The 15,274-nt window shown below is 41.5% G+C and overlaps 1 protein-coding gene across 6 annotated transcripts in view; it reads right to left on the minus strand.

Moving 5' to 3' along the window:
• pex5la (peroxisomal biogenesis factor 5-like a) overlaps nucleotides 1-15,274 on the minus strand; it is a 113,917-nt gene that overhangs the window by 46,338 nt on the left and 52,305 nt on the right. For 4 of the 6 annotated variants that reach the window (XM_026159991.1, XM_026159990.1, XM_026159989.1 and 1 more), the window contains one exon: nucleotides 7,817-7,921. The exons of the other annotated variants lie outside the window; for them this stretch is intronic. In XM_026159991.1, coding sequence (XP_026015776.1) covers nucleotides 7,817-7,921 — 105 coding nt within the window. The remainder of the gene's footprint in view (nucleotides 1-7,816; nucleotides 7,922-15,274) is intronic. 6 annotated transcript variants of the gene reach the window in all.

The following is a 15,274-nucleotide window of genomic DNA, read 5'->3' on the forward strand; positions in this document are numbered from 1 at the left end:
CTGCTGTGAAGAGTCTGAGGGTGATATTCTGAGATCTAAAGTGGAGCCATAGCGTGGAGTGATTTAATCTTAAACTGCAGTCTGGAGTCATTTTGTATGAAGCAAAAATGGATTAGACTTGGACATGTGGCTAAAACTGAGTCGGTGATTGAAAATAATGTCAAGTTTTTAGCAGATTGCTTTTACTCAGTTATTACTTGTCCAACAAAGGGGACTAACATTATTAGAAATATGATCAGGACCAATAATGAGGACTTAAGTTTTTATCAGAGTTCAGCAGTAAGAATTAAAGGTACACAGTTCGTAAGAGAGACACTCGTGTATAATGGATTACATGGCTGAATAGATGCAGATATAAAGGAAACAAAACAGGTCCAAGGACTGAGCCCTGTGGGATCCCACGTGTTAAGATGTACTCTGTTTGATAAACTGCATAAGAGCCACTCGAGTGCCTTTCCATCTACACCATCTCACATTAGCAGCGATTAGCTTGTCACACATCACGTTGAAACTGATGGCTCTAACATGGCCCCAGTTGCCTAGGCGATGCTTATTTACTACCAGTCAGTCAAAGGTAATCTTCACTCTCATTGGTAGTCACTTCGGTTGCTTCCTTGAGGATTGAGATGAGTTTATTTCCTGCCCATTTCAGTGGATATGTCGTTTGTACTTGCTTGCCCAGTAAGGTCTCCAGTGTGTAGCCAGCTTCACTCTATTGAAGCGAATGGTTGGCAAAAGCAAAGCTACAGTCAGGTCCAGTAAAATAACAAGAGCAAAAGTTAAAGTGCTGTTCATAAGCCTAACTGCAATAAAACAGCTCCTGTACTGATTCTTTCCCCTAAAGTCAGACTGAAATGGATCAAATCAGTTGTTGTGTTATGTATAGTTTTTTTTTTTTTTAACATAATGAGCCTTCCAACATATTTTGACAGGTTTCACCATCATGTCTCCTCATATTCATCTGAACCTTTTTGTATGTAAAGTATTTTAGCAACTTTAATTACAGTTACACAAGTAACTGGTGTTGCAGACCGTTATTTTGTGAAAACATTACTTAATTAAAGGTTTATTCAGATTAACAGTGAACTGACTGTGAGCAGTTCAGGTAATTGACTATTTGATAGTTAATGTACTAATTTCCTGGTACATTAATATGTTCTGTTTCCTTTATAGATTTCTGTATTGACAGCTTTGATGTTTAAATGAAGCATTAATCAGCTCTGTTATATTGCCTGTGGTACAGTAACGTATGCATGAGTGCATGCAGTCAAATGCATTCTCTAGCGTGTTGCACGTAAGAATAAAACAGAAGATTTCCTTCTGTCTGGTGTCTTCAGGATTGAAGTCTTATTTCTGATTTTAATGTACTTAACACATCATGCTTCGAGCTAACCGAGTCGTTAAATACCAGTTGAGCTGTATAGATATTGTATAGTGTTCTCTTTACACCTTAACAGGCATTCATAAGTGCACATGCTCACAGCGACTGAGCATTTGGATTGCAGCTGTGTTTTCATGCAGTGGACGATAACCATGATAAGAAGCATTTCCCATTCAAAGCATCTAATAAATCATTTGTGAGTTTGGCCTGTTTTCTTTTTAGATGCGTTTTTATAACCCTTTTTTCTACGTCACAAGACTTTGGATTTTTCCACTCTGTTTATTTATTTATTTATTTTTGGATTGATTGATTGACTGAAGGTCAGTTCTGTCAAATGAGCAGCATGTGGCTCATTTAGAAAACATCATTTAGAGTCCTCCAGTAATGCTCTGATTTAATTGAATAGTGTTGAGATTTAAAGTTTTGACAGACATGATTGGGATCCATGCTGAGCCATGTTCTGCTGACAGCTGACATTAGCATATCCCCAGAAAATGTGACATTTGAAACAATATGGTGACAAACTTCACACAAAACTACATCTTTGGTACAGTAGGCCTTTTCTTTAAATCAAGGATGCAAATTTCAGTTTTAAGTCAAGGTGATAAATCTTTGTGATTATGCACTGATAGCACTTAGCCTTTTTAGTGACATGTTTTTTTAATAGATGTCACCCAGTAGTTTGTGGATGTTGTTTTCAGGCTTCAGTTCTGGCATTATGGTTGTTGCCATGCTGTTTTTGGAGCCAGAATAAGATCAGAGGCTGGAGTGCTAAGCTAACAGTTAGCTACATTAGCATGCTTGATGAACAAGTTGCAAACATCGGCTGTATGGGACACAGCAACAAATAGCTGCTAATTAGTGTTAAATGCATGCAAATATACAACATCATCAGAACTGGAGGATAGACTGACATTATAATTAACCAGACAGAAAAATGTGTTATCTAATAGATATAAGCTGGCACCCACAGACTATAGATGGCTGTAGCTTCTGGCCCTGAAAAATGAAGCCAAAGCCAAAATGCCTCCACCCTACATTTTTTAAACTCCCCTGATGGGAATAAGTTCTTAAGTTGGACACAAGCCTGCAGTGTTTATGATCTCAGTAAAGGCTTTCCTAACGAGTTAATGGTTTTAATCACTTCTTTCAAGTTTTATTTTATAGAAACTTACTGCTCATTTTGTAAATTATGGTTGCCTTTAATGTAAAATGGACAATAAAGGAGGTTTAGCTTTAGTGCAGGGCTACTCTTTGAATTATAGATCTCTACTGTATAAGCATCCAGGTATCAAGGTTTATTAATAAGGAGAAAAAAAAGGATTATGGCCGAAATATTTAAAGTTTAAAGTTTAATCTTTCATATAAAGATTATATCAACACCCCCTGTCACTTAGAACGGTCACACTCGTAAAATATATATAATTTTAAGGAAAAGAGACCAAAAATGTTCTGCAAAAGGGTGTAAATATGTTTAATTCTGCTGAAAAGTTGGGGATGTCATCATGGGACTCTATTGGCATCGACTTGCTTTGAAACCAGCTTCAAGTGCCATTTGATTTGTTGCATTTGTTTTTGCTATTTCTGCACTGGCTTCATTTTAAGGCTCAACTCCATTTTTCAACAGTTTCCAAGTGTGGCACATTCACTAAAGACACCATCTGGTGTTACTATGACCATGATGGACGTATCATTTGGTGAGTTGGGAGAGCTGCAGATGAGAGATTTTAGCACAGGTTGGTGTTATGGACAGGGTGACAACCCTACTGGATTTTAAAATCCTCCAGAGTGATACATGAGGCCTGAGGTTGTAAAGCTTGGCGTTGTAACTGACTACATTTGGGATGTTTTCAAGGTTAAATGTTAAACACTAGTCTCGCCTTAAGGGGGAACACATGGTAGCGTGGTAACACTAAACTAGAACGGTCATAAAGGAAACTATAACCCATTAGCATTCAGCACAAAAGCACTGCTGTGCCTAAGTGCATCATTAAAGATGTTAGTGTGAGTGTGGAGTCTGACAGACTGAAAGCTTGATTTGACTGTGAACGGTCGCTTTTGAGCCTATAAGTTGAGGCACGCCTGTGAAGAGGAGGTTGTTTCTGTATGACTGCTGGCAGCCTTCTGATGGAGGACTCTGTACGATCTACGCCCAACCCTAAACGATCACTGTAAGCTGATGTAGTTCTTCAAAGCACTTTGTGTAATTGCCACAGGAGTCTGTTCTAAATCATGGCTTTGAAATGATGAGACCTCTTCACTTTCCTCCTCCAATCAACCAGAAAATGGGGACAGAAAATCTACCATGTTTATCTGGGATGATGTGTGAGGCACAGAGCAGGTAGCATGCAAACACTAATTACAGGTTCACTTCTAAGGCAGGAGAGGAGCTTTGTGAGCTGTTTGCCCATTGCTATGAGGTGGTTACTGTTTTCCCTCGCTGCCTTTCTTTTTAACTCTCTCCTATGCAAAGCACTTTGGCATTTTGTTTACAAGTGCTTTAAGCAGTAATCTAGAATATTATGTGATAGAAAACTTCAACTAATTGTGCCACTTGGGCTTGACTCTCAGATGTTGCTGTCAGGGGAATTGTGTACCAGAGCCTTGAAGGAGGGGAGGCTGAGGTGAGGGTAGGAGGAGGTGCAGAGGATGGAAAACACTACATAAAGGCAAAGAGAACTAATGTCAGCTGTTAGCTAAAAGCTGGCGGCTATGCGATGGATGGTTGGCTAGAAAAATGATAACAGTCAAGGTTGTATGCTTTATAGAGTTCACGTGGTTGTGAGCTGTGGTCAGGGATTATATAACTATGCAGCAAGTCTTTTTTTAAAATGCAAAATTGATTCTTACAAATCATTAGAAAGCTTCTCCGTGATGCATCAGGTTGTTTACTCGTTACTTTTGTTTCCAAGCAGTTTCTTGTGGGTGGTGATGATCTATTCATCCCAAAGGCTTGTTGGGGTTTTATGAGTCATCGTGATGGCTTTATATGATTTGACTTTAGGCAGCAGAGTCAAAAGTGAAATATTTAAAAAAAAGAATAATTTCTTCCCTTATATATTTGAGTGAAGAATAAAGCTGCCATTATTTCATACTAAAAGCTTGCTACCAGACTGCCTTTGGACAAAAATCATCAATTCAACAGCCCATCGCTCTGTACTTTTCTTGTGATTTGTCCAAGACTGGTTTTATTAATGCTGAAGATCGGTCCTAACAGCTGGCTCTATAATGTGTCTTGTTATAATGACTGGAACTGGATCAGTGGTTAGCACGGCTTCCTCACAGCAACAGGATCCTGGATATTTTTTATTTCTCTGGTTACTCCGTTTTGTCCTGGCATTGAGAGTCATGGTGGGTTAGCTCCGAAACCAAGGTTAACCCTGCCTATTTTGGCCAAGGACACTAATTCAATTTGAATTTTGCTTGTAAATAAAGGTTTGAAATATTCTATCCAGTACAACATTTTGCCTGACTGATTTGTTTTTAGGAGACAGTGTGAAAAAAGTACAACGTAATATTAAAAAAAGGAATGTATCCATTTTTTAGGATACTTAAAAAGGTACTTTTTGCACATTGAATCTTACCTTTTTTACTAAAAGTCAATAAAAAATGAACAAAATAACAAAAATAAAACAAAAACTGATAATTAACAGCAGATCTGTTGCACATACAGTAGCACACAGTTCTGAAGATCATCACTGTAGTTTAGTTTTATATGGATGAAGAAATGAGGATATCAGAGCTGTGAATTAAATTAGAGGAAGAGGTGAATGTGACGTCTTGTTTCATGCGGATTCTTTTTCATGTATCATCATAAAGAGTCTGGCTGGTTGAAGCCTGTGTGTGTGTGGCCCATTCAGACATCATGCATCATCTTGGGCTTTCCAAACAAACCTGACCTGACTTGACGTGCGGCTAAAGGGACCACCGGCTGTGGCTTAGCCTCCATCACTTGCTAAGTGACATCAGGCAGGGACACTTCTCAAACTGCTGCCTCAGCCACTGGAGAGCACTTCAATCATGAGTTGAGTCCAGCCGAGTGGAAACAACATCCAGCATTCGCTTCGACGCTGTCATTTAAGATTATTTTACTGGTGATTTTGATTTTGACTAACTGACAATCCAGATATTAAAAAATAAAAATCTGCAGAAAAATTGACTTTTTCATATACACCCTTTAATCATTTTAGCACATAAAATGTTTAAACAACAGTGTGCGAACACTGGGGGGGGGGGGGGGGTTTGGTGAAGGGTGTGCAAAAAGCAAGCAAAGTGGTTGTTACTGTTACATGTCTGTGGTACTCAAATATGATTTAACTGTTATAATTTGACATATTTTTCTACCTTTTTAAAAAGAGAGGATACAGGAAACTCACTTTCTATACATTATGCAGTGCATGCATGTGTGACCTGCTTAGTATGTATGATGGGCCTCTAAGTTTGTGTCTTTAATTAGTTGTTGTGGCTTTGATCATTTTAATAATTATGTGAAGACAATAGTGAGAAGAGCCTTCATTGGCTTCCAGTGCGTTTTAGAATTAAATTCAAAATGTTACTTTTGACTTGGCCAGACACCGGACTATTTGTCTGACCTATTGCAGCTTTATACGCCCTAGAGCCCTTCGATCAAGCAAACATCTGCTCCTTACATAAGCCTAGGATGGTTCATAGAGGAGATCGGGCATTTGCGGTTGTGGCACTGAAAATGTGGAATGATCTACCTCTCCACATTAGAAAGGCCCCAACTGTTACTCTTTTTAAATCGCATCTGAAAACATATTTTTTTACTCTGGCTTTCGAAACTGTAGGAGAGTTACCAATTCTTTTATCCTAATTTTCTTTTAATTTTCTTACCTGTCGTTGTCGTCAATGTCATTACTTTGTACAGCACTTTGGTCAGCTCCCTATTGTTATTAAACGTGCTTTATAAATAAATAAATGAAATGAGAGGTTTTATATTGTTTTGTTATTGTTTGTTATTTTTGATTCATTTTGAAAGTTGAAGCCTGTGGCCTCATGGAAACATGCTGTCATCATTGCACTGTGAGAAGTAAACCCAAAATGGTAATGACATTTGTGTTCATGTTCTTTTCACTCAATGCTGGGCCTGAAGACAAGATTATTGACATTTGAAGGCTGTAAAATGTAAACCCCCCCAGTCTGAATGTTTTTAGACCATGAATGGTCATCATCAGCTGTTATCAGCCTCGTGCATGTTGCCAGTCGGCGGCCTCCTCCACCTACCAGCACACTCAATAGGCCGTTATCACCTCATTCGCCGGTGGTCGATCAGACTCGCTGAGCATAACTGATGGAGCGTTGCCTGTTTGAAGCAGCAATAAAACTCAATGTAAAGTAGCAGGAGAAATATGAGCTGCTAACATCCAAACTGAGAATAAGTTATTGATCTATTATTTCCATTAATTTGATTTCAGCCTCACTGCAGCATCTTAAATGAGCAGAAATGTCAGATACAGGAAACGTGTGCTAACAATCACTGATTCCTTCCTGACCCTTTACACTTTGGTTTAAGATAAATCTTTAAATCGTACTCTGTTGGTGTCGACTCAGCAAACAATTTGGGGCTATAATTACATCCCCCCCACACTTAAGTGGGAAAATTATATCTGTTGTATGAGAGCTTATCAAACCAGACACTGCATTAGAAAATAAAACAGGAGTAAAGCATGCTACAGCTTATCAAAACATAGACACACACGCAGCAGCAGCACCCACAGAAGCAATCAAGCACAGGGCAACAAAACTCATACTGGCACTTGGTGCATAGACTCCAGCTTTACCACTTAAAAAGCAACAGAGAAGTGAAAAGCTCAGCAATGGCTGCAGTAATTTGCTGCAGTCTTTGGTTCAAAGAACACCACCAACAGCTCAATGCCATGCTGTGTGACATAGCATTTTTTTGGAAATGCATTCACACACTGTTTGTGCTGAGGATTAGCTGCTTATGAGGTGTAAAAAGTTCACGAGGAAGTTTGACTGACCCGATTATGAATGGGACACGAAATTTGTGGTTAATCCCCATACAGTGTTAAATATAGAAGTGGAGGAGCACTATGAGTGTTGCAGAGGCTAATTGGAAAAGATAAAGAGTCGCATGAATAATTGCAGTGAATTTGAGGTTACTTGTGTAGATGGTAACATCATTAGGCTCTGTTTGTACAAACGTAGTGATGCATTAGGTGGGTTTTATACCCCATAGAGCAGCTGGAAATGAAATAATTTTCGCTTCTTTGTTAGATACAACAGTCATAAGGCTCAAGTTAGGAGTTAGTAGACAGGAGAGGTCAGTTATAGGACACTCAAAGCTTTGCTCGTGTTTCAGTGTGACCAACACAGGAGGACTTTCTGCTTTAATCCAGGGGGTGGGTTTGGGATTGGGGGTGGGTGGGGTGTTTCTGAAATGCATCTGCCCACCTTTGTAGTCACTGTGAGGAGGGGCTTCCCTTCTGATGACGCCTTACTTGGTATCTCCTTCAGGACCATGGCAACAGTCTTATCTGCAGCCCTAGAGTCTTTCCCCTACAACAGTGAGATCAACAACGACTTGTGTCAGGACAGTTGGACAACTCAGTGCGACCCCATCCAGGGCATCTTACAGAGCATACTTTACCTTATGATGATGGACAAATACTACAGGCTGTCTGATAATCAACACATCAACTAAAGACATTTCCACAAGACCATGGCAATGAAACGAAGGTCACTGCACGATGTAGAGGGTTGACTGTGGACAGAGATGAGTATGGTTGTCCGCAGCAGCACTTCTGCACACTGTGATGATTATAAAGAGCTCATTATACAGAGTGTAAGGCTTTGACTCCACTATGGGTACAACTGCAAGTGCTAATATAAAAAGTTTGGTCTAAAAAATTTAACTGTGTGATGCAATGATTTGTTTCTACACTATTTTCAATATTTCCTCTTCTCCTGCATATATTTAACTTGTTAAGGTGAAAACTACGAAAACTGAAGCCAGCGTGTTAAAATCTGGATACCCACGATAGTAAAATTATTATATAGTAAAAAAGACCAATTGAAAGGATGAAAAAAGGAAAACAATCATCAATCAACAATCAAGGAAATCATCATTCATCATTTGGATGAGCACGGGGTGGCTGTAGCTCAGGAAGGTTGGTGGTTCAGTCCCTGGCTCCTACTAGTCTGCGTGCCAAATATCCTCGGACATTAACACCAAGTTGCTCTCTGATGCATCCATCGGTGTGTGAATGGTAATTAGAAAGCACTTGTTTGTGTGAATGTTGTACAGAGCGCTTTGGGAGAGCAGAAAAGCGCTATACAAGAATCAGTCCATTTACCACTAACTAGAGTTGGGTGTCCCGAGACCACTTTTACGTGGTCTTGGTCTTGTCTTGGTCTCGCTGTCTCGGTCTTGCTTTCTTAGATCGACATAGTTCTCGGGAGATTTGGAGTCAACCGCCGGCAGAGCTGGGGGGGGGGGGCTTACTGAGCTTAAGCATCAGAAGCATTGGGTCTTTTGGAGTGTAATTTGTTTCATCCTTAGATGTCTGACTGACAACTGTTGAGTGAATCAACAAACGGCAAAATGAAAAGCCGAACAACAACAATGCTGTTTCTTTAGAGAGTCTCAGCTTACATGTGTGTTTATTTCATATTTTCAGTTGTTTCCCTCCACGGCTAAATAAATCAGTAATGTACTGATGAACACAACAATGGACATGAGGAGCTTCTTTCAAAGAAAAAACTGGTAGATGTTATTTTATATATTATGCTTTGTATGTTGTTCAGTATATTTCTATGCAAAACAACAGGAACTTCAATACACAGCAGTATATTCACAGTTTAAACCAGATATTTACACTTTATGGAGAAAACATAAAAACATTATTTTACTGTTAAACATCAATTTAGAGTACACTTGTTTTGTTTTGGATAAATAAATATTGAAATATCTTTTGAATTAGTTAAATGTCAGAATAAAGAGAGAGAGAGCTTCTATTTTTATCACTTTCATCAAATGTAGGAGTACATATACTCTAAGTTTATTGTTAATTAATAAGAAACTCCAGACGATTCTATTCTGAGCTGAAGAAGCTTCTGATTGGTTCGTAGAGTCCATGTGAGTAAACTGGTGGCACAGCTGTGGATGCATATAAGGCAAAACACAGAGCCTGTTTCTGTGACATGGGAACATCAAGAGATGTCAACAAAACACCAGGAACAGAAAATTTGTAAATATCTGGTTTCCACTGTATATTTGATGATGTTGGTGTTTGGTTTGATTGTCAGCACAGAGAGAGAGAGAGAGAGAGAGAGAGAGAGGAACAGAGAGAGAGGAACAGAGAGAGAGAGAGAGAGGAACAGAGAGAGAGAGAGAGAAGAGAGAGAGGAACAGAGAGAGAGAGAGAGAGAGAGAGAGAGGAACAGAGAGAGAGAGAGAGAGAGAGAGAGAGGAACAGAGAGAGAGAGAGAGAGAGAGAGAGAGGAACAGAGAGAGAGGAACAGAGAGAGAGAGAGAGAGGAACAGAGAGAGAGAGAAGAGAGAGAGAGAGAGGAACAGAGAGAGAGGACAGAGAGAGAGAGAGAGAGGAACAGAGAGAGAGAGAGAGAGAGAGAGAGAGGAACAGAGAGAGAGAGAGAGAGAGAGAGAGAGAGGAACAGAGAGAGAGAGAGAGAGAGAGAGAGGAACAGAGAGAGAGAGAGAGAGAGAGAGAGAGAGAGAGGAACAGAGAGAGAGAGAGAGAGAGAGAGAGAGGAACAGAGAGAGAGAGAGAGAGAGAGAGAGAGAGAGAGAGGAACAGAGAGAGAGAGAGAGAGAGAGAGAGAGAGAGAGAGAGAGAGAGAGAGGAACAGAGAGAGAGAGAGAGAGAGAGAGAGAGGAACAGAGAGAGAGAGAGAGAGAGAGAGAGAGGAACAGAGAGAGAGGAACAGAGAGAGAGAGAGAGAGGAACAGAGAGAGAGAGAGAGAGAGAGAGAGAGGAACAGAGAGAGAGGAACAGAGAGAGAGAGAGAGGAACAGAGAGAGAGAGAGAGAGCAGAGAGAGGAACAGAGAGAGAGAAGAGAGAGAGCAGAGAGAGGAAGCAGAGAGAGAGAGAGAGAGAGAGAGAGGAACAGAGAGAGAGAGAGAGGAGAGAGAGAGAGAGAGAGGAACAGAGAGAGAGAGAGAGAGAGAGAGAGAGGAACAGAGAGAGAGAGAGAGAGAGAGAGAGAGAGAGAGAGAGAGAGGACAGAGAGAGAGAGAGAGAGAGAGAGAGAGAGAGAGAGAGAGAGAGAGAGAGAGAGAGAGAGAGAGAGGAACAGAGAGAGAGAGAGAGAGAGAGAGAGAGAGGAACAGAGAGAGAGAGAGAGAGGAACAGAGAGAGAGAGAGAGAGAGGAACAGAGAGAGAGAGAGAGAGAGGAACAGAGAGAGAGAGAGAGAGAGAGAGAGAGAGAGAGAGAGAGAGAGAGAGAGAGAGAGGAACAGAGAGAGAGAGAGAGAGAGAGAGAGAGAGGAAACAGAGAGAGAGAGAGAGAGAGAGAGAGGGGAACAGAGAGAGAGAGAGAGAGAGAGAGAGAGAGAGAGAGAGAGAGAGGAACAGAGAGAGAGAGAGGAACAGAGAGAGAGAGAGAGAGAGGAACAGAGAGAGAGAGAGGAACAGAGAGAGAGAGAGGAACAGAGAGAGAGAGAGAGACAGAGAGAGAGGAACAGAGAGAGAGAGAGAGAGAGAGGAGGGGAACAGAAGAGAGAGAGAGAGAGAGAGAGGAGAGAGAGGAACAGAGAGAGAGAGAGGAACAGAGAGAGAGAGAGAGAGGAACAGAGAGAGAGAGAGGAACAGAGAGAGAGAGAGGAACAGAGAGAGAGAGAGAGAGAGGAACAGAGAGAGAGAGAGAGAGAGAGAGAGAGGAACAGAGAGAGAGAGAGGAAAACAGAGAGAGAGAGAGAGAGGAGCAGAGAGAGAGAGAGAGAGAGAGGAACAGAGAGAGAGAGAGAGAGAGAGAGAGAGAGGAAGAGAGAGAGAGAGAGAGGAACAGAGAGAGAGAGAGAGAGAGAGGAACAGAGAGAGAGAGAGAGGAACAGAGAGAGAGAGAGAGAGAGAGGAACAGAGAGAGAGAGAGAGAGAGAGAGAGAGAGAACAGAGAGAGAGAGAGGAACAGAGAGAGAGAGAGAGAGGAACAGAGAGAGAGAGAGAGAGAGAGAGAGAGAGGAACAGAGAGAGAGAGAGAGAGAGAGAGAGAGGAACAGAGAGAGAGAGAGAGAGAGAGGAACAGAGAGAGAGAGAGGAACAGAGAGAGAGAGAGAGAGAGAGGAACAGAGAGAGAGAGAGAGAGAGAGAGGAACAGAGAGAGAGAGAGAGAGAGAGGAACAGAGAGAGAGAGAGAGAGGAACAGAGAGAGAGAGAGAGAGAGAGAGGAAACAGAGAGAGAGAGAGGAACAGAGAGAGAGAGAGAGAGAGAGAGGAACAGAGAGAGAGAGAGAGAGAAGAGAGAGAGAGAGGGGAACAGAGAGAGAGAGAGAGAGAGAGAGGAACAGAGAGAGAGAGAGAGAGAGGAACAGAGAGAGAGAGAGGAACAGAGAGAGAGAGAGAGAGAGAGAGGAACAGAGAGAGAGAGAGAGAGAGAGAGGAACAGAGAGAGAGAGAGAGAGAGAGGACAGAGAGAGAGAGAGAGAGGAACAGAGGAGAGAGAGAGAGAGAGAGGAACAGAGAGAGAGAAAGGAACAGAGAGAGAGAGAGAGAGGAACAGAGAGAGAGAGGAACAGAGAGAGAGAGAGAGAGAGAGAGGAACAGAGAGAGAGAGAGAGGAACAGAGAGAGAGAGGAACAGAGAGAGAGAGAGAGAGGAACAGAGAGAGAGAAAGGAACAGAGAGAGAGAGAGGAGAGAGAGAGAGAGAGAGGAACAGAGAGAGAGAGAGAGAGAGGAACAGAGAGAGAGAGGAACAGAGAGAGAGAGAGAGAGAGAGAGAGAGAGGAACAGAGAGAGAGAGAGGAACAGAGAGAGAGAGAGAGAGAGAGAGAGAGAGAGAGAGGAACAGAGAGAGAGAGAGAGAGAGGGAACAGAGAGAGAGAGAGGAAACAGAGAGAGAGAGAGAGAGAGAGGAACAGAGAGAGAGAGAGGAACAGAGAGAGACAAAGGAACAGAGAGAGAGAGAGAGAGGAACAGAGAGAGAGAAAGGAACAGAGAGAGAGAGAGAGAGAGAGAGAGAGAGGAACAGAGAGAGAGAGAGGAACAGAGAGAGAGAGAGAGAGGAACAGAGAGAGAGAGAGAGAGAGGAACAGAGAGAGAGAGAGAGGAACAGAGAGAGAGAGAGAGAGAGAGGAACAGAGAGAGAGAGAGAGAGAGAGAGGAACAGAGAGAGAGAGAGGACAGAGAGAGAGAGAGAGAGAGAGAGGAACAGAGAGAGAGAGAGGAACAGAGAGAGAGAGAGAGAGAGAGAGGAACAGAGAGAGAGAGAGAGAGAGAGAGAGAGAGAGGGGAACAGAGAGAGAGAGAGGAACAGAGAGAGAGAGAGAGAGAGGAACAGAGAGAGACAAAGGAACAGAGAGAGAGAGAGAGGAACAGAGAGAGAGAGAGAGAGAGAGAGAGGAGCAGAATGAGAGAGGGAGGGAACAAGAGCAGGTGAGACACACCTGTTAGTCACATGGTTGTTTGCCAAAACTCATCAGAACATGTATCCAGTGCCTAGTGTAACTTTTTAGATTCTGTTTGTTATTTTTCAAATTCTATATTTATTAAGTTTTGCAGCTTGTTTGCACAACAAGGATAAATAATTATATAAACGTTTCTGAATCTAAATAGTGGACTTTGGTAGAATTAAAAATAAGTGTAGTGCAGGTCTATGATGATTTTAGTGCTACTATCATCTAGTTCTGATTCTGGTTCTGTTTTGGTTAAATCCTCAGTAGTCCTGATTTTGAACTGTTGTATCCTGTTTTAATTCCGGATCAGTTCTGGGTCTGGTTGAATTGGGGTTTAGTCCCTGTGTCTTGATGCAGCCCCGACTTTGTTCTGCCTCGCTGCTTAATTAAAAAACTAGTTTAAGGTGTCCTGCAGATGTGATATATTGAAATGTGCAATTCACTTGTATTTTTATTTTTATTCCTATTTATTCTATTTATCCCCTTCGTATATTTTATTTATATTGTCTCTGTATTTATATATATGTGTGTGTGTATAACTCTGTAACTTCTGTCGGTGCTGTGCTTTTTTGGAAATCGAATTTCCCAGAGGAACCCACCCGAGGGATTAATAAAGTTCTATCTTATCTTATCTTATCTTATCTTATATATATTTTTCCTATATGAGTGATTCTTTTTTGAACAAAACTCAAAACACAGCGTCCATATTGTGGCCAATCACATGCGAGGATATGGGATAATATCATTATGTGAGAGACACGACAGTCAAGTGGAGCTTGCGCCTGTCCTCTCAGTAAGTGAGTGAGACAGTAGACAGTGATGAGGAGGGCTGTGTGAGTGCATCGCAAAAACACATAAAATGCTTACACCCATAAACGAAGCAGCTTCTGGCTGCAGTTTAAAGACTTTTTTGTCTCAGTCTTGGTCTTGGTCTTGTCTTGGTCTTGATACCCTCTGGTCTTGGTGTTATTATAAATAACCGATGATGACAAAACTAAATAACATAATCAAAAGGTCCACAGTTTGATTGCTGATAAGTTAATATGCCTGTGGAGTATTACTTCTCAGCTTCCTACAGAGTTTATTTTAATGCTTCACGTAGCTGTAGCGGTCAAAGTGTGCACTTGTATCCAGGATCTTTAGCTACACTCAAAGTTACCCTCCGAGCTTAAACTGTCCTAATACCACCTACAACCTCTCGCAGGAACACAACTGTTCGAAGCTCGTCCGATAATTGCTAAGGCTATATTACATAACAGTAAAAACAGATTATATAAGAGGTCAAATTGATTTTCCCAGCCTACTGTCGTCCTCTGCACCTTGACTCTATGGCAGCAGCTGTCCTGCAGAAACCAACAGCGACTCGCCCTCATGTCATGTTTTGCCCACTGCCAGAAGACAGATAGTACTGTATGCTATTAATCCCTTTAAGACACACAGATGTCACTGAATCACCATTTCACAGGAGACTACACATTTCATCTCAGGAAATGGCTTTTCTTCCTGCAATTAAATCTGCTGACCAGCAAACGTTCATCACGTTTGAGTTTCTGCATTTTGTCAGGCTGCCTGTTCAGACAGAGGAGAGCACACTAGAAGCCTTTTAGCTAGATCTTATTAGGGCTTTTTCACAATTCCACTTTCCAGTAAAATGAATTAGGCTTTTCTCCCGCTAATTTCCTCAACTGATCATGTTGCAAAATGCATGCGCCTGAGGGAGACGTTCCTTGAAAGCCTAATGCTCTTAATAGAGTCCCAAAAGCCACCTGCTCCCTCTCTCCAGACTTTCTCACTATAACATGTCTTGATAAGACGTTGCCAGCATTTACATGGCCAGAGACGAATCATAAAGGCTTCGATGAAGCCTAAAAAATGTGTTGTTAGTTGTTTAGACCGAATGGCAGGAGATGCAGTTTTGAAATAGCTGAATCTTCTCTCTGTGCAGTGTTTACGTGAGCCAGCAGTAGACGGTCCACCAGGTTTGTGTTCACTTTGTACTGGCTTGCAGACCTTCTGTGCTGTTCAATTTAATTTCTCAACAAGGTGGCAGATTTTCTGTTTTTCTGAATTATTACATGTACGTTACTGTTTTTAGTAATCCATGACTTCAGACAGGGTTCTGATCGCTCCCAAATTAGGAAGCAGTTTCTTCAGCCAATGGCAAAACAAGGCGTCTGTCATAGAAGTTTATTATAGATGACTTGGTTCCCACGGAGCCCTAATCTCAGTGTCATGGAGTCAGTGTGGGATTATATCAGGAGACACCGAGACTGTCT

Source organism: Astatotilapia calliptera, chromosome 23 (assembly GCF_900246225.1).
Source record: "Astatotilapia calliptera chromosome 23, fAstCal1.2, whole genome shotgun sequence".
Taxonomy (NCBI): domain Eukaryota; kingdom Metazoa; phylum Chordata; class Actinopteri; order Cichliformes; family Cichlidae; genus Astatotilapia; species Astatotilapia calliptera.